The sequence below is a fragment of the Sparus aurata genome, chromosome 5 (genome assembly GCF_900880675.1).
Source record: "Sparus aurata chromosome 5, fSpaAur1.1, whole genome shotgun sequence".
In the NCBI taxonomy this organism is placed as follows: domain Eukaryota; kingdom Metazoa; phylum Chordata; class Actinopteri; order Spariformes; family Sparidae; genus Sparus; species Sparus aurata.
In genome coordinates this window covers 33140833-33165066 of record NC_044191.1, presented here as the reverse complement: position 1 = coordinate 33165066, position 24234 = coordinate 33140833, and the positions used below count along the sequence as shown (strand labels likewise).

Here is a 24234-nt window from a genome sequence, read left to right as displayed (position 1 = left end):
TATCACGTTTTAAAGAGATGAAGGTTCTCAGTCATCTAGGTCATAGTATTTCTACGTGATGTATTGTAGGCAACTGGACGTGTTTCCGTTTCTTTCCTGTCATCCAAGAGGCTTCTTCAGTTCTAACTAACTGTAGGGGAGCTGCAGGGTTTTAAACCCTGTGTGGGAGTGTCCTTACAGAGTCGTTTTTGATGAACTCCCCTCAATATCTAATTAAGCTATTAATTATAAAATACAGCTGAAGTAGGCCGATTGTTTTGGGGATGTTTGGAAGTTTTTTGGGTTTTTTTTTTGGTGGTCTTCGCGCTAAAAACATTTGAGAAACACTGATTTAGAGTGATACAGGACTGTTAGAGTCAGTGGTGTGCACAAGGGGGGGGGCTCGTGGCCCAATTGTTGAAAAACGTGCGCTAAAGTGCACTCTTGGGAGCCAAAATGCGCACTAAAGTGCCCTTTTTGTTGGCAAAATACACTAAACTGCCCCCTTGGCTGGTTGAAACATGATAAAGTGCCCTCTTGGGAGCCAAAACGCACGCTAAAGTGCCCTTCTTTTCGCCCCTGCCCTTCAAAAAGTCTGTGCACGCCACTGGTTAGAGTTATATATTTATTTAGTCTTGATTGCATTAGCAAGCCTTGGTGGAGGTATGCACTCTACTGAGTGTTTACATAACAATTCTAGATATCTCAACTAACTGTGTTACAAACTGAGCTTGTGGGATGTGAAAGATTTGGACATTTATGAGGCAGGCAGGGTCTGTTGGTTGCATTATGGGAAATGGAGGATCTGCTGTTTTTGGAAATACAAGTCAAGTTTCTGCTGCTTTGAATCTCAACGTTCATTTTTTGAAAAGCTGCACCAATTAGTGTTTTGGGGGCTTTTGGAACAAGCTGTAAACACCTTCCATTGTTGTGTTCGCAAACAGCTGTGCACAGGCCAATATTTACTTTTTCTTCCATCTCGCTTTCTGCTTTGGTCTTTATCCAACTCCCGAGGGGAGTGCCTGGCTCTTTAGCTGATAAATGATCCCAGTCGGTTCACCAGCTAGCTGATAACTTTGTCTGTCCCCCTTTTGGTGCTGAGATGGTAGAAAACGATCAGTTTATCTTATTTTTTGGGGGGGGCTGAAAACGTTCCCTGGTGCTGAAAGTAAAGGTCACACAAAGAGCTAAAACAGAAAAATGCTGCATAGAGCTGAGGGGAGCTGCAGAGTTAGATGATCCCTTTCACATCACACATAGTTATTTAATCTGTTGTTTTGTATAAAAATAATGATTAGTGCAGTGTTAATATATCCCCAAACCGTATGAAAGTGCAATAAGTATATCTTTGAAGCTCTTTTTCTAGCTTTGATTGGAAGTTCGGGCCTGGGATGAACCTGCACGTCTGTTAATAAGAAAATAAGCGCTCTTTGTACCATCTGTTTTGTCGTATTTACAGCACACTGCGGTCCTCATACATCCAGCTGTTGCCTCATGTTGTGAACATCCCCTGAACAAATGAATAAACCTGAGAGATCACATGTGGGCCGGCTGCAGCGGCGCCGCTCTGCACCCCCGGACGAGCGGCGGCGTCCCGCTATGTCACATCATATTCTGATGCACCGCTCGGTCCCACTGTCCCCATCTTCTCCCACATTCCTGCCGTGTCCCCATACATCCACCTGTCTTTCCCCAGACTCCTTGGCCTGATAACTGGGATGCATACAGTGACAGTTTGTACATAGTGTTCCCTCTCTACAGAGTTGGCAGTGGGCTAGAAGAGATGGTCGTAGGCACTACAAGGAAACCTTCCTCTTTGGAGGTAAACTTTGTGACCCTGTTCATGATCTGTAAGACCGATAGCTTTCTACAAGAAGGGCTGAAGCCAAAGCCTCTGGGGAAGTCCTATTCTTATATTTCTATCTTTCATTGTCACCAATTAATCAGCGCGGAGAAGAGTAATGGGACAGATAAAGTGCAAAGATGACCCCCCCAAACCTCAGTGTGTGCCGCTACCCGTCTTTGGCTGTGTTGTTACCCCTGTACTGTGATCTCCCTCGCCTCGTCTGTCTCTGTCTGTCTGCTGTGCTCAGGGCCAGTCCAATGGGGCTCAGCTCTTTTTGAAAAAAGAGAAAAGTCTCTTGTCCCGGTCGGAGATGCGCTGAGCTCGTCTGGAGGCCTGACCGCCGTGGGCCCTCGACGACCCCGACAGGGAGGAAGGGGCCGAGCGCCACTCGTCCTGGTACTTGTCCATCAGCTGCTGGTCAATCACTCTGTGCATGTCGTCCTAAAGCCGAGGACAGAGAGGCAAAATGAGAGAAAAGACAGGGGAGACGTGTCACACAGAGGGGGCAGATGGTGGGACGTTAGAGGAAGATGTCAGGAGATCGGACTCGCTGATCGAGTCACCTGTTACAGAGACACCACAGTCAGATTTCACCTCTTTGTTTGGGACTTAATATCTCTCCAAAATAGTCAGTAATCACGAATTACATTCATTAACTACTAACTGCTGTGTGATTATTCAATGAAAAACCTTTATTTTTGGAATGTGTGCAGAAGAAGGACAAAATTAATCAATGAAGATCTGAAAATGTGGACTGCATGTAAAAAGAACTGTCTTGATGTTTTCCAGATGAAATCAACCTGGTTCCTCAACTTTTCTGACATTTTGAAATGAAAGCACGGCAGTTTATCGATATGAAATCGTTTCTTGAAGACGTTTCACCTCCAAGAGGCTTCTTCAGATCTAACTAACTGTAGGGGAGTTTCAGCCTGTTAAACTTTGTGTGGGAGTGTCCTGACAGAGTCGCCGTTTGTTTGTTTTGTGTCACCAGCAGAACAAACCCCCCTCCATGAACGATACCTCTTCCAGGTCAGCGATGTTCACATGTTGGCCGGAGAAGACAGGTGGTTTGAGAGAGGTGTGAAAGAATCCACGTCAAAGTGAAACAACCACCGCTGAACGGAAGAGGTGGCCTATGACATTACTTATCACCCACCTACAGAGCTGTTCTCAGTCCTCTTCACGTCTGACCCTAATCATAACGACCCACATGAAAGCTGTTTGAGTCAACGAGTCACATGTGACCTTCGGGACTCTGTAAGGACACTCCCACACGAGTCCAGTCCAAGAATAACCCTGACCTGGATGACTGAGAGCCTTCATCAACATTATCTTGTTATTGATTATTTGATTTTGTTGCCCAGTCGGAGCATTCATTAAGTGACTTTGAGGAGATTTTAGAATATGAGGTGAACTGAAATTGACATCTAAGTGTTGCGAAGAGCCAAAGAGTCGTTCCCTCTGCAGATGACGTCATCTGACGGTTCAAAGAAAAGTAAAAGCGTTCAGTGATTCACAACTCTGAAAACAAAAACACTATTTTGTGCTGCAGAGTTGTGTTTTTTCTGCTTTCCTTTTCTTTTTTAATCCTGAGATTGAATGTTAACCAGACCAATGGGTGGGAAAAAGTTGCCAGGTTTGTTGCCACCAGGGGGCTCCGACAGGCTGCAGTTGGAGCCAAATATGATGGAAGACTAAAATCTAGTACTCAGTACACGAATACACACTTTGTATTAGTACAAAGGTTAGTCGTTTTACTTTGGGTGTCACCGAATATCACTCACATACAGCAGTATAAATACAGATCCACGCTGCACTGAAGCGTTATGACATACGAGGTGTGTCTGTGTTCTCAACAGGTCGGACGACCAGCGGACCAATCTCCTGAAAACCTTCCATTAGGGGCTGTATGGAGAGAGGAGACAGAGGCAGGTGGAGAGAGAGAGAGAGAGAGAGAGGGTGGTGCGTCTGGATGTGGTGGTTAATGGTTTCAGAGAGAAAGAGGAGCTGTGGATGTGCGTTTTTTTTTCTTCTCCTGAATCGGCTAACCGTGGCATGGAATGGCTCAGCATGGGCGTAGTCGGGTTAGTGCACAGGGGGGGGGGGGTTTGAAACGGCGAGATGGCGCAGCTCGTGGCTCACCTCTAAGGCAGGAGGGGGGGTACCACAGGGGAGAAAGGGTGGTACGGAGGCTGAGAAAGGCCACTAGATCAGAAACCACAAGAGCCAAACAGTAAAGAGCCCTGAGGAGGCAAACTGTGGGCAGGGAGAAGAGAGAGGAAAGAGCTGCTAGTTACAGATGAGGGAGGGGAGGGAGGGAACGCACACACACACACACAGACACTGACGCGCACACACACACACACACACACACAGGCTACATATGCATCCTTACTGACACCCATCACAAACACCCCTCACAAGTTAATGAGTGTTTTAGTGTGGCGTGCACGGATTAAAATACACTAAACACAAGTTACAGTGGAGGGAGGGAAAATGGACAAACTGCTCCAGAAGTTAGTGTCATTTCATCCTTACGTACTTTATATAACAGACTGCTTACTGTTTCATCTTAAAGGGGCACGACGTAGAACACTTTCATATTCACAATATTAATGAGGTAATAATTCAAACTCTGAAATATTGATCTTTTCCTTAAATGAGTAAATGAGCTGTTCTCAGAGGAAGAAAAGGTCCCAGAACACTGGTTGAAGCCAGAAAGGTGGCAGGGTCCGCCACATATAAACAAAGTAAAACAGTATAAACTGTCGTCCTTTACGCACAGTTTGTTTACTCAGTTTATCCAGTCATGAGAACAAAGAGAGTTTGTTAATTTAGTTTGTTTAGACAGAAGAAGAGAAAACTACACAGTGCTCCTTTAAGTCGGATGATTAAATGTCACCCGCTTCATCTACAGTGCAGCTTTATTTATCTAACGACCTCAGCTGCTCAGAAATACTGCAAAAATGATTATTAGGGGTGCGCTAACAGACCACATGTGACCTTTGACCCACCTGCCAAGCCTCCAGCTGCTGCGACAGGTTGAGCTTCTGCTGGATGGCGTCCAGGAGCTGGCTATTCAGAGACATGATGTCGATTTTACACTTGGCCAGCTCCATCTCCACCGCTTTCTTCCTGCGAGGAACAAAGACACAGTGTGTCAACAAGTGACTCCAGTTAACGGACATTTAGCTTAGCTTAGCTTAGCATAAGTACTTTAAACAGGAAAAAAGAGCTTTCCTGTCTTTTCCTCAAGGCCACAAATTAAGATTTGTCATGTTTCAGTTTGTGATTCTGTTATTTCCTGTTTTATTTTGAAGTTCTGCCCTTATGTGTCGTATGTGGCCTTTCATTTCCTTTTTCCTACCAGTGTATCTAGTCCACTTTTTCTGTTCTGTCTTTTTAGCCATTTAGCTTGTTCTAATGAAAATAAGAACCTAGCTGTGCTAAGACGGCCTTTTCCCTAAAACTCGAAGAAAGTTTAGATGCAGATGTGATGTGATCCTACTTGGTTATGGCGTCGTCTCTGTCTCTGATAGCACTCTGGAGCTGCTCGCTGGGTTCTCGGATCTCGGCCATCGTCTTCATCCGCTCGTTCTCCTCCCGGAGAGAGCACATCTCCACCGAGAGCAGCGCCATCTGCAGGTCACAGGGGAGGAGGACACGCACGCTTGAGTTGCTGGCCGCATATTAAACATTCAGCATCCGGTCTCTAACGCCAGCGTCACACTGAGATGGATGTTTAGCTGACCCAGTTTGATGGGAAAAATTACTGACTCGTGTGTGTGTGTGCGTGTGTGTGTGTGTGTGTGTGAGGCTTATTTTGTTTAAATCATGTAAGATGGCATTTCAGACCCGCAGGAGACAGAGTGAGCTGTCCTGGCAGAAAGGAGACAAGGTTGAAGTCATGTCCTTATATTACAAACACCATCCATCAAGTTCACACCGGCCACAAACTGTGGAGGACTACATCTGCAGCAGTGTGTCAACCGAATGTTATTCTTAGACATGAGCGCTCCTTAATGCAACGTTACTCAGCCGAGACAGGCTGGACGTGAAGTTGAATTAATGAGGGCTGTCTGACACTTTTCACACAGTGAGCAGCGGCAGAGGCTCGCTGTGACGATCTCCTGCTCCATCTCGTCTCTCATGTCACATCGACGTGCAAATACTGAAAGTTGCATGTGTGAGCAGATGCACCGCTGTGTGTGACTGAAGTCAGCTACCTGGTTGTGCAGGTGCAGCGCCTCGTCGTCGTTGCTGCGTGTTTTGTCCTGCTCGGTCTCGTACAGCTCTCTCACTTCCCTCAGCTCCTCTCCCAGCTTCCTCACCTGCTCCTCCAGAGCCTCCTCATCGCTGCGCCTCGAGCCCTGTCGACACACAACACAACACAGTTTACTGTACGACTGTTATCCTAAAAATGCCTTCAGAGGAAGTATCATTAAGTGTTTAAGCATTGTTTCTACTTAAGCACCAACACTTCACTTTACAGGAGCCAAGAGGTCCAAAATAATTAAATTCCTAATACAGTTCTGGGAAATATCTTTCTTATCTTATCAAATGTGGGTCTGTGGTCTCATTTGCGTCAGTTGAGGGGTTCTTCACAGGGAAAGCAGCCAATCGCAAGAGTAACTGCTAACTGCTTCTAACTTCAAGCTCAGTTAGCTATGCAGCTAGCGGTCCTACGGTGGCCCTGAAGTGCAAAACACAACGGCAAATCAGAAAACATGAACCCAAATCAAAAAAACACGAACGCAAATCAGAAACGCAAATGTTAATGTTGTTGTGTTTTCTGATTTGCGGACGTGGTTTCTGTTTTGTGTTCATGGTTTCTGATTTGCATGCGTGTTTTTTGATTTGCGTTCGTGTTTTCTGATTTGCCGTTGTGTTTTGCACTTCAGGGCCACCGTATGGTCCAGACTAAAAGGGAAGTGTTGGTGTTTTAACTGCACAGCATTGACGCGATGGGCTGGTGGCTAACTGTTTATTCAACTAAAGTTCTTACGTGTTGCACCTTTAAACTGTCACTGAGTAATGATTCTTGACAGCCACTGACAGGGGTTTGTTCTGTTGTTGTCATGGTGTAAATATTAACTAAACAACATAGCTGACAACTTTAAAGCTAATAAATGACTGGGAGCTCAGGATGGTATCCTGGATTAATGTGTCTTTTTTCCCATGATGATACCAAATGACCAGGGGAATTATTATGTAATCACTTCAGCTCTAAAATTAGACTTTACCTCCTTTTCTTTAATAGTTGCCAGTGTCATTTTTTTTTTTACCGTGGACTCGTTGCCATCCAGCAGATTCTGTGTTAGCCTCCGCAGCTCGAGCAGGCTGGTGTGGAGGCTCCCGGTAGGCACATCCTTGGCTGATGACGTCTCCGAGGACTCGTCCATGGAAGAGTCGGTGGACAGCGCTGAGTCCGTGACGTCGTTTCCCCGGAGATGGGAGCAGAGCGAGCGAACCTCGCAGTAGGCCTCCCATAGCTGGAGACGCAGCTGCACAGACAAGCAGTGGGCGCAGGGTTTTAAAAAACAGCACGGCACAGTTTTCGACAGGGATCATCTTTACGATCACACAATCCTCCTGTCGCTACCTGCTCTCTCTCCTGCTCCTGCTCCTCCTGCTCCATGCTCTGCTCTATCTCACACAGCAGGCTAGAGGGGTGCGGGGTGAGGCTGTGGAGGCTGTGCTCGTCCGACAGCTCCTCCAGCTGGGCGCTCAGCTGCCTGTGGGACATCTGGACCTCGTGGAGCTCCAGCTGGCTCTGCCGCAACTGGACACAACCAGAAGGAGGCAAAACTTGGGACCCAACAGTGCAAAGTATACATGGAGTTCCTGCAAAGTTCTGATGGCTGAGTCGAATATTTAAAGGAACGATTGAAGCAAGAATACACAAAGTTACCAAAGAAAGAATAGCTACTGACAGAGGTTTGCTATCGACGGAAGAAGATTAGGGCCACATGTGAATTTTTTTTTTAATAGTTCTGAGAAAAAAGTCAGAATTCTGAGATTAAAGTCAGAATTCTGAGATTAAAGTCAGAATTCTGAGAAAAAAGTCAGAATTCTGAGAAAAAAGTCAGAATTCTGAGATTAAAGTCAGAACTCAAATAATTTTTACATGTGCAGACTTCTGACTTTATTCTCAGAATTCTGACTTTAATCTCAGAATTCTGACTTTTTTCTTAGAATTCTGACTTTAATCTTAGAATTCTGAGAAAAAAGTCAGAATTCTGACTTTTTTCTCAGAACTCTGAGAAAAAAGTCAGAATTCTGACATTAATCTCAGAATTCTGACTTTAAAGTCAGAATTCTAAGAAAAAAGTCAGAATTCTGCTGGCTCTGCCGTAACTGGACACAACCAGAAGGAGGCAAAACTTGGGACCCAACAGTGCAAAGTATACATGGAGTTCCTGCAAAGTTCTGATGGCTGAGTCGCATATTTAAAGGAAGGATTGAAGCAAGAATACACAAAGTTACCAAAGAAAGAATAGCTACTGACAGAGGTTTGCTATCTACGGAAGAAGATTAGGGCCACATGTGAATTTTTTTTTTATTAGTTCTGAGATTAAAGTCAGAATTCTGAGATTAAAGTCAGAATTCTGAGAAAAAAGTCAGAATTCTGAGAAAAAAAGTCAGAATTCTGAGATTAAAGTCAGAATTCTGAGATTAAAGTCAGACTTCTGACTTTTTTCTCAGAATTCTGAGAAAAAAGTCAGAATTCTGAGATTTAAGTCAGAACTCAAACAATTTTTACATGTGCAGACTTCTGACTTTAATCTCAGAATTCAGACTTTTTTCTTAGAATTCTGACTTTAATCTCAGAGTTCTGAGAAAAAAGTCAGAATTCTGAGATTAATCTCAGAATTCTCTCAGAATTCTGACATTAATCTCAGAATTCTGACTCAGAGAGACTTTAAAGTCAGAATTCTGACATTAATCTCAGAATTCTGACTTTAAAATCAGAATTCTGAGATTAATGTCAGAATTCTGACTCAGAGAGACTTTAAAGTCAGAATTCTGACATTAATCTCAGAATTCTGAGATTAAAGTCAGAATTCTGAGATTAAAGTCAGAACTAAAAGAAAAAATTCGCATGTGGCCCTAATCCTCTTCCGTAGTTATCCATCAAAGACCTGAGATCTAAAGATGTAATGTACCTGTAGGTCCTTCTCGTGACTCTGCCTCTCCAACACCAGCGTCCTCTCTCTGAGGTCGTCCACTGTGTTCTGCAGCAGCTCGTTCTCCTCCAGCATGGCGTGCACCCGCCGCTCTAGCTCCATCTTCCTCTCCGACAGCATCTTAATCTAACGTACGCCATGGGAAACAGGCATTAACTGGAGAGACTGAGAATGGTTCAGAATTCCTGGTCGACCGGCGGACAGATGGGGCGGCTATGGTTCCTGATCCTAAATGTTGTTGTTTGTCTTAGTCTGAGGCGAGCCGGGCTCTTACACAAGATTAAAAAGTACTCCCACTGGCCTTAAGAATGTGTGTTGCCTAGCACGGGCGTAGGCGTTAGTTGCCACCCTCGTCTTCAGGAATGTCCTGGTGAAATGTTACCGTCTCCACAAAAGCTTGGTATCAGTTTACCATGCATCTGTACCAGCCTTTTTCTACTGAAAGTTTAGCATTGCAGCAGCACCACAGACTCCCCGTGAGTTGTTCTGGCTTGTATCCGCCTGAGCAGCTTTCCCCATTAAACAAACATCAGCTTTTGTTCATTTTTATCCCTCCTGCTTTTGACCTACATCTGGTAACCTACTTCACAGCGCAGGAGCTTACATGTGGATCAGTTGTGTTCAGCGTCATGAGCGTCCACAGTGCCAGGTTTGGGATATTTTCGGGGGCTGCTAGTCTCTCTCCCTTTCGTACGTATAGGGGGCTTGAAAGCATTAGTCATCGGCACATGTCATATAGAGGAAAACGCATTAGAAAAGTGGGAGCACCCAGACATTGCAGCATCTCAGCTAAATATAGAGCGGTAGCCTTTTCTTCCAATTATAGCGCGAGGCTCTGCAGTCTGGGTGTTTTCTGCGCCGCTTTGAAGAGGAGCTACGGGGAAATCTGAACTGTTGTTGTGCTCTAACAGAAACTCTTGTTCATCATGACACATCCGGCCGGTATCATACATGACACGACTGACATCACAACACATCTCAGGCCGCGACAACAGAGGATGTTATTCATGCATGATGTGAGGAAACAGGGATTGCCTTTAACGACACGTCAAACAGGGATTTGACATTAAATGTAACACGTGAACAGCATCGAAAGGTTGAAAGAGTCGATATTTCATCCAGCGGGAGATTCAATAATTTGCAATAACAATAAAATGTTGCTCTGCCCCGTCGTCCACTCATTTAATTGGACACAGGGGGAGAGATAATGGTGCAATCCTTGTTTCTATTACTTTACGAGGCGTTACATGCAGCATGCAGTCGGGCTGACGGACACCGTTCGGTAACCACACTCACTTCTAGCCCTTGCTGCTCCGACCAAGAGTGAAGGAGGGTTGAGGGAAGAGAGGGGGGGAGGAGAGAGATAAAGATAAAGAGAGGAAAATATTTGAGATAAACTTCACAGCTGCTCTGGAGGAGTAGACACTTCCAAGAAATGTTATCAGCAGTGTAGGTGAACACCGTTCTCCTCCGAAGAACAGGACACTTCGTTTAAAGACGAGACTGCGTAACTTTCTGAGCACAAGTGCAGTGTTTCCCACACATAGACTTAACGCCCGAATGCTCAACAATATTCGGCGACATTTATGCATTTTTAATAGGGCTGTCAAAGTTAACGTGTTAATAATTCGTTAACGCAACATCCTCTTAACGCCGTTAATTTTTTTAACGCGCGATTAGCGTTTGGTATTAAAAAAGAAAAAGAAACGCGCATTGTTTGATTTACGGCCGTCGATGGCACCTGTAGTCTTGATCCAGAGGGCGGCAGAAGAATAAGAAAGAGAATCAGAAGAAGAAGAAGCAGGGTTGGCGTTCGGGAAAAACACGGTGGACTGAAAAGCGAAAGTGAAAGTAAATGGAGAAAGGACTTATGAACGGCAAATTCACTTTCGAAACACTGCCAGATGGTTCGGTCCATAGGACAAAAGTTATCTGCGCGTACTGTCGACATGAAATGAGTTACCACTGAAGTACGTCGAGTCTCAGATATCATTTGCAAGCCAAACACACGGCAGATGCAGAGAGCCCACCGCCCCCCCTCGCCAAAAGCACACATCACCATGTTTTGATCCCATTTATTGTGAGGGGATATTTTTTGAGCCTTTTATTTTCCTGCATGATTTGAAGCGTGGAATAAACATTTTCATAAAGCGAGCATATTTGCCCTTTCTTACGTTGTTAAAAGTATTAAGAACATGAACAAAATACATTAAGGTACATTTAGAACAGAAAAAAACAATTGCGATTAATTTGCGATAAATCGTGAGTTAAGTATGGACAAAATGCGATTAATCGCGATTAAAAAAAATCGTTTGACAGCCCTTATTTTTAACTTTCTTTACAACAACATAATTGATCGATTCATTGGTGAACAATCTCCCCTCGCTCACCTCTCTCATCTACCAACAATCGCACATGTTCTGCAGAGGTACACATAGAGACAGAGGCTTCTCCTGTCAGCACGCTGATTGCGCTGAATGCTACTCGACAGGGCTACGATTTAACGACAAGCTCCCCGCTGTCGTGAAAACAGAATCAGCCCCCCTCCTGCCACAGGAGCAGGGCCGTGCCTGTGGAAACACACTGGAGCGGTAGGTGCTTGATGACGGGACATTGAATTTTACTTTGTTTACTAGTGTTAGCTCACATTAGCCGCCGAGACTGTAGCAGGGAAACTCCTCGGTGAATTTAAATGAACAGGAATGCGTTTTATTACAGCCGATCTGTTGATACTGAACTGTTCGTTTGTTGTCGTTTATTCTCTCAGAAGTCGCACAGTCTCGCTTTACTTCCCTCGGGAGCTGCTGTCATCTCAGGCACTCCGGCTTCAAGCTGGATACCAATGCCTGCAAACAGCTGCACTTTTCTGTCTCTGTTCCATTTCTTTTTTTTGTGCGTGTGTGTGTGTGTGTGTCGTTTTTTGATGGGCGCACTCAAGAAAGTCCAATTCAATCATCTGCACTGAGTATAAAGTGATGTGTGAAGGAGAAACGGCAGCGACGGCGGCTCACCTCAGCCTGTAGAGTCTCTAGTCGTGTCATGTGCTGGCTTGTGGACATGCTCTTCTCCCTGAAATCGTCCCGTAATGAATGGACCTGAGTGGACAGCTGCCTCTCCACCTCTGCAGCCTGGATGGACGCACACACACAGACAGACAGAAATATTAAGTCCACAATTGTCTCACATGTGTCTGCTCGTACTTCAGACAGCTCTGAAACATCATCAGACTGTTACAGTGGGAAAAAAAGACATTTCCCCTTCTAGTTTCTCTAACCGGTGTTATTGTTGGTGCCACTGTTGCGAAAGAAAAGTGGAATTGCTTTTACATTTTTCTCAGAGTAGCAGCTATCAACAACACAGCACAAAACGTTTATTCTGTAATAGAAAAGTGAGAGCAGGCAGAACAGACCGGATCGCAAGTCAGCCTCCATTTATCCAGGGTAGACTTTATGGGCGGTGGCAAACACAACGGGAACCGGTCTAAACGCTGATGGTGTCGTTATTCTACAGCCATCACACTCTTTATAATGAGCCACAACACTGACAATTTAAAGGTGCACTCTGTAGTATTGGGAAAGAAATGTTAGGGAGAAGAGAAAGATCTCTTTTTTTTTCTGCTTAAAGAAACAAAATAATCAAACTATCCTTGTTTTCACGACTGAATAAACGGAGCAAACAAACTGTTTTACTTTGTTTATATGTGGCGGACCCTGCCACCTTTCGAGCTTCAACCAGTGTTCTGGGACTTTGTTTTCCTCTGAGAACAGCTTGTTTATTCACTTGAGGAAAAGACCGATATGAATCCATCTATGAGTTCATTAATATCGTAAATATTAAAATGTTGAATTTCTTTCTTTCATCAAAAATGATTCCAAATGATCTCGAGGGGACTCGACTGCTTCAGATTTCTAATCTTCAGCAGAAAATGGAAATACTCAAGTAAAGTATCTCAAAATTGCACTTAAGAAAAATACTTGAGGAAATTCAACTTTTATTCAACACCGGAGTTTAATTTTTTTTACTGCAAATGAACGTCAGTCTCAAACATCAGTTTTCAGTTTTTCGTGAGTTCTAAAAATCTGTACCGGCCCTGAAAAAGACCCAACTGACACTGATTCAAGTGAGAAAACTTGAGGACAGTGTACGAGATGCCACACGGCTCCATCTGGAGACACAAAATACTAAAATATATACTCAAAAGCAACAGCTTTTCTTCACACTCCTCCGACTCCTGTAGACAGACTTTGACGTGTAAAACAGGCGGAGTTCTCCTTTAATTCTTGCTTACAGTAGCGTTGACACTTCAACACACTGTTGAAGTGTTTACATTAACTGCTCAGTTAAATTAGACGGATTATACGTCGGCTCTTTTGTCTGTGCTCCTTTAGACAGACGCTGAGGTGACTCATGATGTTCACTACGTTCAGATCGTCACTGACAGAGTGTTACTCCCCGCTGCCAGTTCCTGTCAGCGGTGCGTTTGAAAGCCAATTTCACCCGAATGTCACGGCCCTTTTTTTTAAAAAGCCTCAAACAGTCCTCTTCTCAGTGTTTGTACAATCGAGCCTTGTGTCGGGCTCGGCGCATCAGTTGAGCTCATTGGACAGGTAGAGTCGGGCCATACAGGGGCTGGCGGGGGAATTCATTAGCATAGAGCTGCACTCAGGAAGCTGCGTTATCATCACTGCCATGGCAACAGACAAAATCCTAAAAAAACACTCACTCTTTACAGCTCGGTGAGACGACTGAGCATAAAGTAAACATGTCAAAGACGCTGTGAGAACGGGGAGCACCTGTTCAACTGTCACACAAGTTACATGATCATCACTGAGGCAAGCTGTAAAGGAATCAACACCAGCTGACTCTAAAATCATCATTTATCATAATATTGTTCTGTTTTTTTTTTCTTTTTATCACTGGGACTGGAACTGAGAGGAGTTGACTCAGTGTGCAGCTCAGCCTCTAGGTGGCACTACACACTGCTGCAGCTTCCCCAGGAGCCGGCAGGGAGACGTGAGGACGCTCAACAGCTGGTCGCGAGGACGCATCAGCTCGCTTCGGTTCACTCCTGTCCTCAGCCAACACCGGTCGTAGTCTGTGTAGTCTTCATCCTGCTGGGAGTCTCTGGAAAGGACGAGCTGCCAGGACGGCTCTGCCTCAGCTCTGAGCTGTAAGTAATAATGCAGCACTTTGTGTGGAGGCGCTGAGAGTGCTCTGCTGTGATCAAGGCCAGAAAGATCACAATGTCTCAACATACAACAACATCTGCAAAGTTTGATGAAATTACAATAAAATGATTAATCACACACCGTGCAGTGCAAAGATAGTTAAATTATTTGCGCAACACTGAAAAAATAAAACCTATACCCTGTATATTGATTAAACCTGGATTAAATCAGGGCATACTGAGTTTATAACATCCGAACAATTCAAAGAGTGTAGGTAAAGTGAATTCAAAAAACCTAAGGATAACGCTTCACACTGAGTGGATGGAAGACAAACTGATGAGCATGAGTGACAACTAAGCAATATAGATGAAGGATCGACCGATATGGCATCCTGGCTCGGGACCGATACTGATTAAAAGAAAGCAAGGAGATTTAAAAAACGATATTTGGGACTGATATTCATCTGCAGTAAAGATTTCAAATCTTGGTGTCAAGATTTCGAAGAAACAGTGACAAAGTATTGTTTTGTTCTGTACACTGAAAATAATATGAATCTGCAAAGTAATGAGTAACTAAATGTTTCAATTCAAAGTAGAGGAGAAGAAGTAGCAGAACATCAGGTAAACAACCTCAAAATTGTACTTAAGAACATCAAAGTGGTGTAATTTTACTGCAAATGAATATTTCCAGTCTCCTTGATTTCTAATAATCAATGATGGTCAGACTTGATATTCAGGAAATGAATGTGAGGTTAAAGGAAGTTTTCTGTGACAGAAACTGAGGAAAAGTGGATTCTTCACATGACAAAAGAGACTACGCATATTATTCAACTGTCTAAATGTTTAAAAATGGTCTTTAGAAAGTATATACTCAAAATCTGAGCGCCCTATAACAACTTCTTTCTGATGCTGCATTGTGCAACTAACGCCTTTATTTCACAACTGAAAACGTCACAAATTAAAGATGTATTTGTAACTACAGCTTCTCTTAAGTCTGAAGGTCTTATGTCACTTTATTGTGTCACTATGAGATAATGTCTCTGGGCGTATTTGGTTTCCAGGCCAGATGTGTGACCGGATCCTGTCTCTGTTATCTGCGAGGGAAACAGATGTGGAGGCCGGTGCAGCAACAGGTCACAGTGGTTAACGTGACATCTGACCCACTGACCCACTGCGCTGACAGATTTAGATCGTGTGGGGGGAAAAAAAAAGCACAGAGAGAGAGATGACCGCAGACTGCCTGATTTGCAGAGACTCACTTAATCTGCGCATAAATTCCTCAGATCCCAGATCAGGCAACATCAGCCGGACAGGACAAACAGGGGCGAATCGGAACTGCCGAGGCAAAATCCAGGGCACGCAAAGTAGGGCTCGGCGGAGAAGACGTGTTCCCGTTACAGCCCGATTACTCTGACTTTTACGCGAGCGAGGGTCCAGACTTGAAAAGAAGATGAAGTCGACTGAGTCGCAGGCGGTCTGCGGCTGTGAAACGTGACCTGGCAGATACCGACTGCAGGTGCATCAAAGGTCTTCGGTGGCGCAGCATCAAAGCTATCTTGCATCCTTGTGTCATTCTGTAGAGCGCATTCCCATGGTAACACCACACGGAGTTTTCAATTTGCATGTCACCCCGGTTGGCATAGCAACCGAGGGGGGGGGGGGGAGAAGCAGGATTGGTGGAGCGGCGTCTTGTGGTCTCAGTGCTTCTGGTATATTCCTTAGTCACTTTCACAGAGCGCTGCCTCGTCTAGACCTATGGAGGATGGGCAACCCCGCGTTTCCAAACGGTTGCGTAACAAAAATACTCCCGAGTGACAAGCGTGTGCCGGTCACCGAGCTGATCCTGAGAGCGAGCAGCCACCTTAGGCTGACGGGAGGCAGACGCTTTGTGCTCCAGTGACTGAACGTGATGGAAGCGGATGGCTTGGACTGATGCCCGGGGACCGTGCACAACAGGAAGGATGCAAAACTGAATCCTGTGAAGTGTGTGATGTGGATACAGACGACAACATCGCGCCACATGTCACTTTAAAGACGCTTACGTTACACCTGCTAGACCGCTGTAAATGACATGCCAAAAAAGAACGACTAAATAACCGTAAATACACTTTGATGAGTCACCGGAGGCGGCTGTCAACGTTCAGTGAATGCTCAAGGTTTTAGAAGAAGTGGAATTGACTGCGGCCATAAAACCTGCAGACACTTACGCCTGAGTCAGTGCATCCACAGGCTTCTGAGCATGTGTGGTAATGTAATTAGAGAAAGGTCCCCTTCCTGCTGGTTCACTCTGATCAGATTAGGTCTGACGTGATTGGCTGTTCTCACACTCAGGGGCCACACAGACCTGCACACACTCCCCCCCCCTAGGCTCTACTCCTGGATTAACGGGGGGTACATCTTTCCAGAGTATATTGAATATAAAGCGTAGTTTTATAACTCAGTGTTGGAAAACTCTCTCACAGCCACAGCCAAAGAGGAAAAACCACGGGGGGTAATCGTGTCAGCCAAAGACAAGACGACAGAGCCAGGGGGCTCAATTCTAACATCTTATTAACTCAAACATCTACGTCACCTGCTGTTATTAATTAAGTAGAGTATGGAGCGGAGTTGTTTTGGTTCCTGCCTGGTTGCATATGGCAAGGCTATTAGCACAGATTACAGCCTAATCCCCTCAGCGCAGTACCTCACCCTAAGACTTAACATCGCTTCCCATGAAGTGCCCTGCCCCCCTCAAGGTCACCCCGCCGCAGCCAATGGAAGCCACGGTTAAGAAGTGATTCCTGAGTTGTTAGGAGGGAAACACACTGCGTTTATTAAAGTCTCATCTGTGGCTACAAGGTTTAGTTTACAAATCGCCCCTTTTTGAAAAGCCGGTGATGCATGGAGAGCAAAAAAAATTACTTGAAATGAAATCGGTTTGGAAATGAATTAATAAACCAAAACAAAAATCTGAAATTAACTCGTAAATAATTCAATGCGAAAGAAAAGGAGGTACTTCATCAGGAAAATAATAATCCCTATAATTTAAACTTGAGTTTGTTAACTGACGAATGAGTTATTGCTCGTCGGGGGCGGAGCAACGGCAGGCGATGGATGTGTTTGTTTCTCTGCACACAAATTCGCTACACTAACAGGAACATGTGCTGGTCCACAGTTTTGGACGGGTCCAACAGGACGCCACAGACGGACCGATGTAGATCCTAACAACACCGTCCCGTTCGAAGGAGCGTAGATGAAAATAACCGGCCTCCAGTGGATTCGCTACCGCAGAGTTTTCCTCGGGGCAGTTTTACACCGGCTCTATTCACTCAGAGCTGTAAACAGTTAACAGTACTTAGTCACAGCCTATTGCCTATTAATGAGCAAAGACAGAGACGGAGAGAAAGAGAAGACAGCAAGACAAATAGAGAGAACGAGGGGATGAAATGAGAGCGAAAGCGAGCACTGTGGCTGACCTCATTTATTCTATTACCCAGCAGGTCTCCCTCAGTCTGCCCAATCCTCTGAATCATGGGATCTGGATCGATGCAGTCAATTAGGTCTCATAAATTTCACTGAGTCACAAAAAACCCACAAGATATGCTCCCACCCCAAAACACAATACAGACCACTTTCTGGAAATATCTTTATAGATTTCCCACACCCAGGTTTTCAGTTAAATTAAATGCAGTTTAATTATGCTAAGAGCATGCTCCTGCTTAGATCTATAACGACTGACCAGTCCAGCACAGTCCCTGATTGAAATGTGATGATGATGCTGGGGCAAGATGGGGCCGGGAGGCTGATTTAATCTGATCAAGATGAGGAGGAGAGCCGCTCTGCACAGCGGCTAGCTCGGGGGTTAAAACAAACCGCACAGAGCGACTCCTCCCTGAGAAGCGTGCGCCTGGCAGCAGATCATATCTTCTCTCAGGAAGGGAAACAACACGCCCAAGCGTGAGTGTTGCTATAGACGGCAGTGCTGACGGGGTTATCAAAGGACCTGTGCAGGCTTGTCAACCTCTGTTTTCACTGCTTTGGGGCATCCTGAGATGTAACTTCCTCCTGGTACCCACTGCCAGCTGACAACAACAGCTCATTACAGCTGTTTATACCGTATATCCCTCTGACTCCAGGAGCACGATGCAGATCTGCTCCTGAAAAAGCAAGACCATCGCTGTGACGTATCCCTTTAACAGCCACACATTTTGGGAACCAAAACATAATATGTAGTGACAAACCATGCGCCCATGGAAGGGACATCAATTTACCAATACACCAAGGGTGTAATCAAGACCAATCCCATAATTACACCAACTAGAGCGGGGAATTTCTGAAGGAGAAACTGTGGTGTGAAAGCTGGAAGTTGAAAAGTATCATCAGTTTGGAAAGTGGGGTGAGGTTGAAGGATGCAGAGTGAACTTTAGGTCGGGAGTTAAACTGCATTGTTGGTTTGAATTTCTATGGAGAAGCAGCTGAAGGAGTCCGGAAAGTTTAATAAATGTCATAATGTATCAAGAGTTTTTTGTTAGAGAATGAACGAGCAGATAAAAGTTGCAAATAGTATAAATAGTTAGGGAAGCAGAAGACGGATGAAAGGGTGCAAAATCTTCGACCGCGGCAATTATAGTGGAAAAGAGCACAAAAGAGTAAAACACCTGTCTTACGTTGTCTCATTAGCAAGTTTCCCAAAGATAAAGTTCATTGCGGAGGCGCTGAGGCGGTGCTTCACCTCGGGGTCCACTCTGTATGGACAAAGTGTCTTTGTTTCGGTGTAGATGGAGCAGATTGAGGTGTTGTACTGAGCTGCTTATCAGGACTTAATCAGCCGTGGCTACAAACGCTAGCAATCTCAGCTCCATCAATCTGCATCTACTGCCAATCTCACTATCTTTTGATGTGCCTGCAGTAAATTACATCATCAAGGACATCAAGGCCTCAGGACAAACCTGAGTGCTGCTGTGTGTATATATACTGTATATATCCACACATATACATTGATCAGTCTTCAGAAATGTTGTTTACTGGTATTCATGTGGATGCTACTCGACATGCACCAACCACCCAAACACCGTTTCAGACTAAGTGACCTCCCTGACGGCAGTGCTCCCAGTTAAGCCTGATTTATGCTTCTGCGTCGCGGCGACGGCGTAGCTACGTCATCAACGCAGACCCCTACGCGGACCCTACGCCGTAGCCTGACGTGCACCTCCAAAAAATCCTGACTACGCGTCACGTCGACGCGTCGAGACGCGAACGGCAAGGACTGTGATTGGTCCGCTCAGAACGTCATTTCCGGCAGTTGCTTTTCCGGTCAACAGTATAACAACACCGCCCCCGCATTTGTTGTTCAATATCCACAAGCTCCATCTCCAAAAACACCCGCGCCATCTCAGTTGCCATTGTTTACTGTCTGACTGGAAGAAAACCAAGGAATCCGATATGAACCCCCCGAAACCAAACAAAGACACAGCCACATCCCCCTAGCCGCTTGGCGGAACAACGCGTTCCCTCGACGCAGAACTACGAATGCTCAATGACGGCGTAGGGTCGACGACGTAGCTACGCCGTCGACGCGACGCAGAAGCATAAACCAGGCTTTAGAAGTGGACTGAGGAACATGACAAAGAGTTCAAGGTGTCAACATGGCCTCCAAACTCCCAGATCCCAATCCAATCGAGCATTCATGAGACGCCCCTGAACGAGTCTGACCCATGGAGGCCCAGTAGGGGCTCCGACCCGTCAAGGCACTGACCCCTGGGGCTGTCCTGACGTTCCTGGCACCAGTGCACTGGTTGCAGATGCTTTGAGTCCTGTAGGCTGCGAGGTGGGACCTACAAGGATCAGATTTTTGTTGAGGGATGTCCCACGGGTGCCAAGACTGTATTGGGAGCTGGACACTTTGGTGGCCGGGTCACCGCCCTGAGCTCTGCGGGCACACTGTCCTGCTGGGGTGGGACACGGCCATCATGCGGTGTACTTGGTTTGCAACAGTGTTTGGATGGGTGGTTTGTGTTGAGTGGCGTCCACATGAACACCAGAGTCAAAGGGTTCCCATCAGATTAAGTGGTGTTCATGTTCTGGCTGATCGATGTTAATATATGTTGGCCTGTCCATCATTCAGTCCGTCTGAACTGGATCTTTTCTGCTCTGCCTGTTTAATAACTGCACTCAAACTACCTGTCAATATGCAGAGTGCTATTGCATAAGTGTGCAGTCCAATCATTCTAAATTATTCAGCATAAGACCCAGAAGCTCCACTTTTATATTGATGAGTTGGCATAATTCAGGTGGAGATGTTTGGGGGGGGAACCGACCGGATGGAGGCAAATCCCCTCCTGAGGGATGATGAGTCCTCACCTGGCTGAGCATCTTATGTCATGTCAGCCAGGCAGACTAGAACTGGACTGAGTGGCCCCGGGGCCAGGCCAGGGAGAAACACACACACACACACACACACACACACACACACACACACACACACACACACACACTGGGTGGAAGGGTGTTTAAAGCAGCATTAAGACCATGTGACACAGTGACTCAAAGCTCAGACTAATTAAATCTTCCATGCACACTGGCCCAGGCTGCCTGAAGCAGTATATCTGAAGCGCACACACACACACACACACACACACACACACACACACACACACACTAGGACACTGTTCCTCACCCTACTGAGTTGCTCCAGCAGTCTATGGTTCTGTTCGGAGAGCTCGCTGATGGCCTTGGTCTTGTCTCTGTCGGCCTCTCTCAGCTGGACCTGGTGGCGCTCCAGCTCGCCCTGCAGCTGCTGGACGTCGGTCTCCAGCTCGGACACGCGGCCCTCCCATTCCCCCTCTCGACTCTCCAGACGTCGTCGCAACTCGTGCTTCTCCTGCTCCAAGTGCTGCATGTGAATGAGGGGAGAGAGGGTCAAACTTTCATTTCGCTTGGAACTGATTTACTGTGTTGGCTTTCAGTAGCAGTGAGATCATTGAGGGTGGGACAAAGTCTGAGACCTCACAGAAAAAGTTGTGCTCAGTCTTTCACTGCGTTGAAGACAGAAAAGGATGGCAACTCGATCCTCTCAATAAACCTTACTGTACAACAATAAAGGCACAATTAAGCTTTTATTCAAGGGCTCAAATTGCCTTTCTTGACTTTTTTTTACCTCCTATGCAGAATTCAGGATTTAAATTCCGGTGCCAATAACATAAAACACAACATTAAGGATAAAGAAAGTTTGACTATCGAGCTGTAGACCTGAAACAGAAGTCTTTCCACAAAACAAGACATGAGAAGGGCAGAACCAGCCTCCATGACAGGCCCAAATTCAGACATGTAATCTAGAGATTTCGAACTGAGGCTGTCTTGTTTCAGCAGCACCTGGAGCGACAGTTCAGCTAACAAGAAGCTTCTTTATATTCTCTGGGTGGCAACGGACAGCGGACAGATGCACTGCAGCACCGGCGGCTGCCAGGGTTTGGATGGGGGGGGGTTGGTGTGGTTAAATCCAAGGTGGAAGCAGCTGTGCCCACTATTTTCATCTCTGTGCAAATGCCCCCCAAACAAAAGGAGGGATCAAAGAGAATCAGAACAAGATCACAAAAAAACGCTGGTAGAACAGGAGCTGTAACAACATCAGGGATAAGACGGGGAATGATATTAAGAGGCAGCTTATTCCTCTGAGCTGCAACATGAGCATGAATGTGGATCAAAGGGCCGAACAGATGTACAGTAGATACAGTAGTCGGCCGCAGGATTAGTCTTTGTGTTCCGTCTCCGGCCACGTGTTGGCTTGTGTGAAGGATTTTGAAAAACAGCACGCACAAAAGCTCAGCTGTGCAGCATTCACTGTAAACATCATGTGTGAAATATACAACGCTTCTCTTTACGCCTGGCTGTTAGTCACCGTGAACGACACACACAAGTGAAGTTGACTTTTATCTTTACATCAGAATGACCAGCAAGTTTTAAAAACACCTGATGTTAAAGGCGCACTGTGTCGTTTTGGAGAATGTTCATACTTACAATATTAATGAGGTACTAATACAAACCCTGAAATATTCATTTTGTTCCATAACTGAATAAACAAGCTGCTCTCAGAGGAAAGTAAAGGTGCCAGAGCACTGTTTGAAGCTAGAAAGGTGGCGGGGTCCGCCACATGTAAACAAAGTGAAACTGTATAAAATTGTGTTTTTCTTTAAGGTCAGTTTGTTCGATCATGAGTTGGTTGATTTAGTAATAAAGATCTGTCGCTTCTGATTAAAATGTCTTCACCAAGACTACATAGTGCACCTTTAATAGTTCCTATCATAGGACATATTTGGTGCAATTATGTAAAAATTAAAGGTGCACTCCGTAGTTATGAGGTAGACATTTGTTCAGAAGAGAGAGATCTTCATAAAAACAAACTAAATAAACAAACGCTCTTTGTGTTCATGACTGAAACCTTAAAGAACACAATTTAATTTCATGTTTTACTTTGTTTACACGTGGCGGACCCTGCCACCATTCAAGAACAGCCTGTTTATTCAGTTACGGAAGGGATGAATATGTCTATGTTTGAATTTAAATTGAACTTCTCATCCAAAACTACACAGTGCTTCTTTAAAAAAGGGGGGCTCTGTGTGAAGCAGCAGCAGCAGCCTGGATGTGGAGCTCTACAGGCAGCACTTGTTATGATCCTCCTCCTCAGTTTGTTTACATCCTGAAGGCCCAGACTTCTCTCTGGTATTCAGGCGTTTTTCTGGATGAAACCAGAGGGAGGCTTAAAACTTGAGTGAATCATATTTTCCGCTCTTACTTTACCTCTAATTTCTCGTTGAGATCTTTGTGCATTTTCTCATATTGCTTGGTCAAGTCTTGGTTTCTCTCCAGCAGCGCTTTGCCGAGTTTAGCAGCTAAAACCAAGTCTTTCTCCTTTTGACGGAAGAGCGACAGCAAGTCTGCGTTGTGCCCCACCGCAGGCGTCTCTAGGTCCGACAGCTGGTCCTCGTCGCCCCGGTCCCCGGTAAGCATGGCCAGTTCCTCCTCCAAGGCCATGCCGAGGCCTCCGGAGCCGGTGTGCCGCAGCGGGTGACCCTGCACGCCGCCGGGCTCCTGAGCGGCAGGGCTGGTCCGGGGCTCCATGCAGTCGCTGTCCAGCTCCAGTGGTGCTGAACCCACGGCAGACGTCTGCAGGTCGAGGCAGAAAGCGGACATCGCCGCCCGGCGGAGGAGAAGCCAACAGATGAGAGCCGAGTGATTTCACTCCGGATGAACCCACCCTGCTCCGACAGGGTTGGGCTGACCGGACCGGCTTGTAATCGACAATTCATCCATCACTCCCCGCAATTCCGAGCCGGATCCGGTTAGATTGTAAACTGCTGTCTTCCGAGTTCGCTCACGTCCTCTTCTCCTCGTTAACCCACCAGCCGCAACTCTGGCTCTGATTGAATCCCGGCGAGCGCCGCCTCCTCTGCAGCTCGCTCCCCGGCTCTCTGTGATCGGACACACTAAATATTCTTATCCCGGAATAAACCGCCTCGTGGAGCTCTCCGCAGCGGTCGCTCGGTCATGGTCCATCCCGTCCCGGGGTCCTCGGTCCCCCATAATGATCGGCCTGTTACACCGGAGGCATCCGCCGAGCCAAACAGATGAGCGCGGTCCCGATGCCTTCTCAACCTCTTTGCCGTCTTCGACGCGCGCTCCCGCCACGGTAGTGACGCCAGCTGCGACCTGTTACAAACGGCCAGCCCATTGGCTGAAAATGATAGCGCCATATTTTGGTGCCTCACACACACACATCTGTGACATCCAGCAAAAGAGCACGTGAAGAGAGGAAGCAGGCTGGGACCTCCAGTGACGCAGCAGCCGTTGGTGAAGCAAGAAAAAAACTGTGATGTTCGAAAAAACACATAAATTTACATTTTACATAAACTTACCCTTAAACCTAAAATATGATGATGAATTTTGTTTTTCATGTATGACATATTACTTTGATAGTAAATAACAGTGGTTTATTTTGTAGTCCTATAACCCGTTAATCAGCTAGTTAGCATTTTTGCACTTCCGGTTCCCTCTCAAAATCTAGGAGTTTTTTAAATTGG

The 24234-nt window shown here is 45.8% G+C and overlaps 1 protein-coding gene across 5 annotated transcripts; it reads right to left on the bottom strand.

The window, feature by feature from the left end:
- Positions 1 to 562: 562 nt before the first annotated feature.
- Positions 563 to 23926, bottom strand: bicdl1 (BICD family like cargo adaptor 1). 5 transcript variants are annotated; one of them, XM_030415681.1, is made up of 12 exons: positions 22955 to 23924; positions 20835 to 21050; positions 12024 to 12140; positions 10309 to 10320; positions 8992 to 9138; positions 7428 to 7607; positions 7111 to 7329; positions 6052 to 6195; positions 5334 to 5464; positions 4840 to 4960; positions 3968 to 4030; positions 563 to 2266 (listed from the first exon to the last, which is right to left on the bottom strand). In XM_030415681.1, the coding sequence occupies exons 1-12, from the start codon at positions 23345 to 23347 to the stop codon at positions 2090 to 2092; spliced, it is 1920 nt and encodes a 639-aa protein (XP_030271541.1). In that variant the 5' UTR covers positions 23348 to 23924; the 3' UTR covers positions 563 to 2089. The 5 variants fall into 5 exon arrangements, 4 of the variants coding, with proteins under 4 accessions (XP_030271541.1, XP_030271542.1, XP_030271545.1 ...); XR_003983965.1 differs by having other exon boundaries at positions 2199 to 2266; positions 3968 to 4081; positions 22955 to 23922; XM_030415682.1 differs by lacking the exon at positions 10309 to 10320 and having other exon boundaries at positions 22955 to 23926.
- Between the last annotated feature and the right edge of the window lie 308 nt (positions 23927 to 24234).

Bases quoted from the DNA above. Each gene is read 5' to 3' on its own strand.
- bicdl1 (XM_030415681.1), bottom strand. From the start codon at position 23,347: ATGTCCGCTTTCTGCCTCGACCTGCAGACGTCTGCCGTGGGTTCAGCA. The intron at 7,330-7,427 runs GTAGCGACAGGA...TTGTCTGTGCAG, and splicing joins AGGAGCAGGAGAGAGAGCAG to CTGCGTCTCCAGCTATGGGA. The intron at 2,267-3,967 runs GTGAGCCACGAG...CCTCGGCTTTAG, and splicing joins CCCCCCCTCCTGCCTTAGAG to GACGACATGCACAGAGTGAT.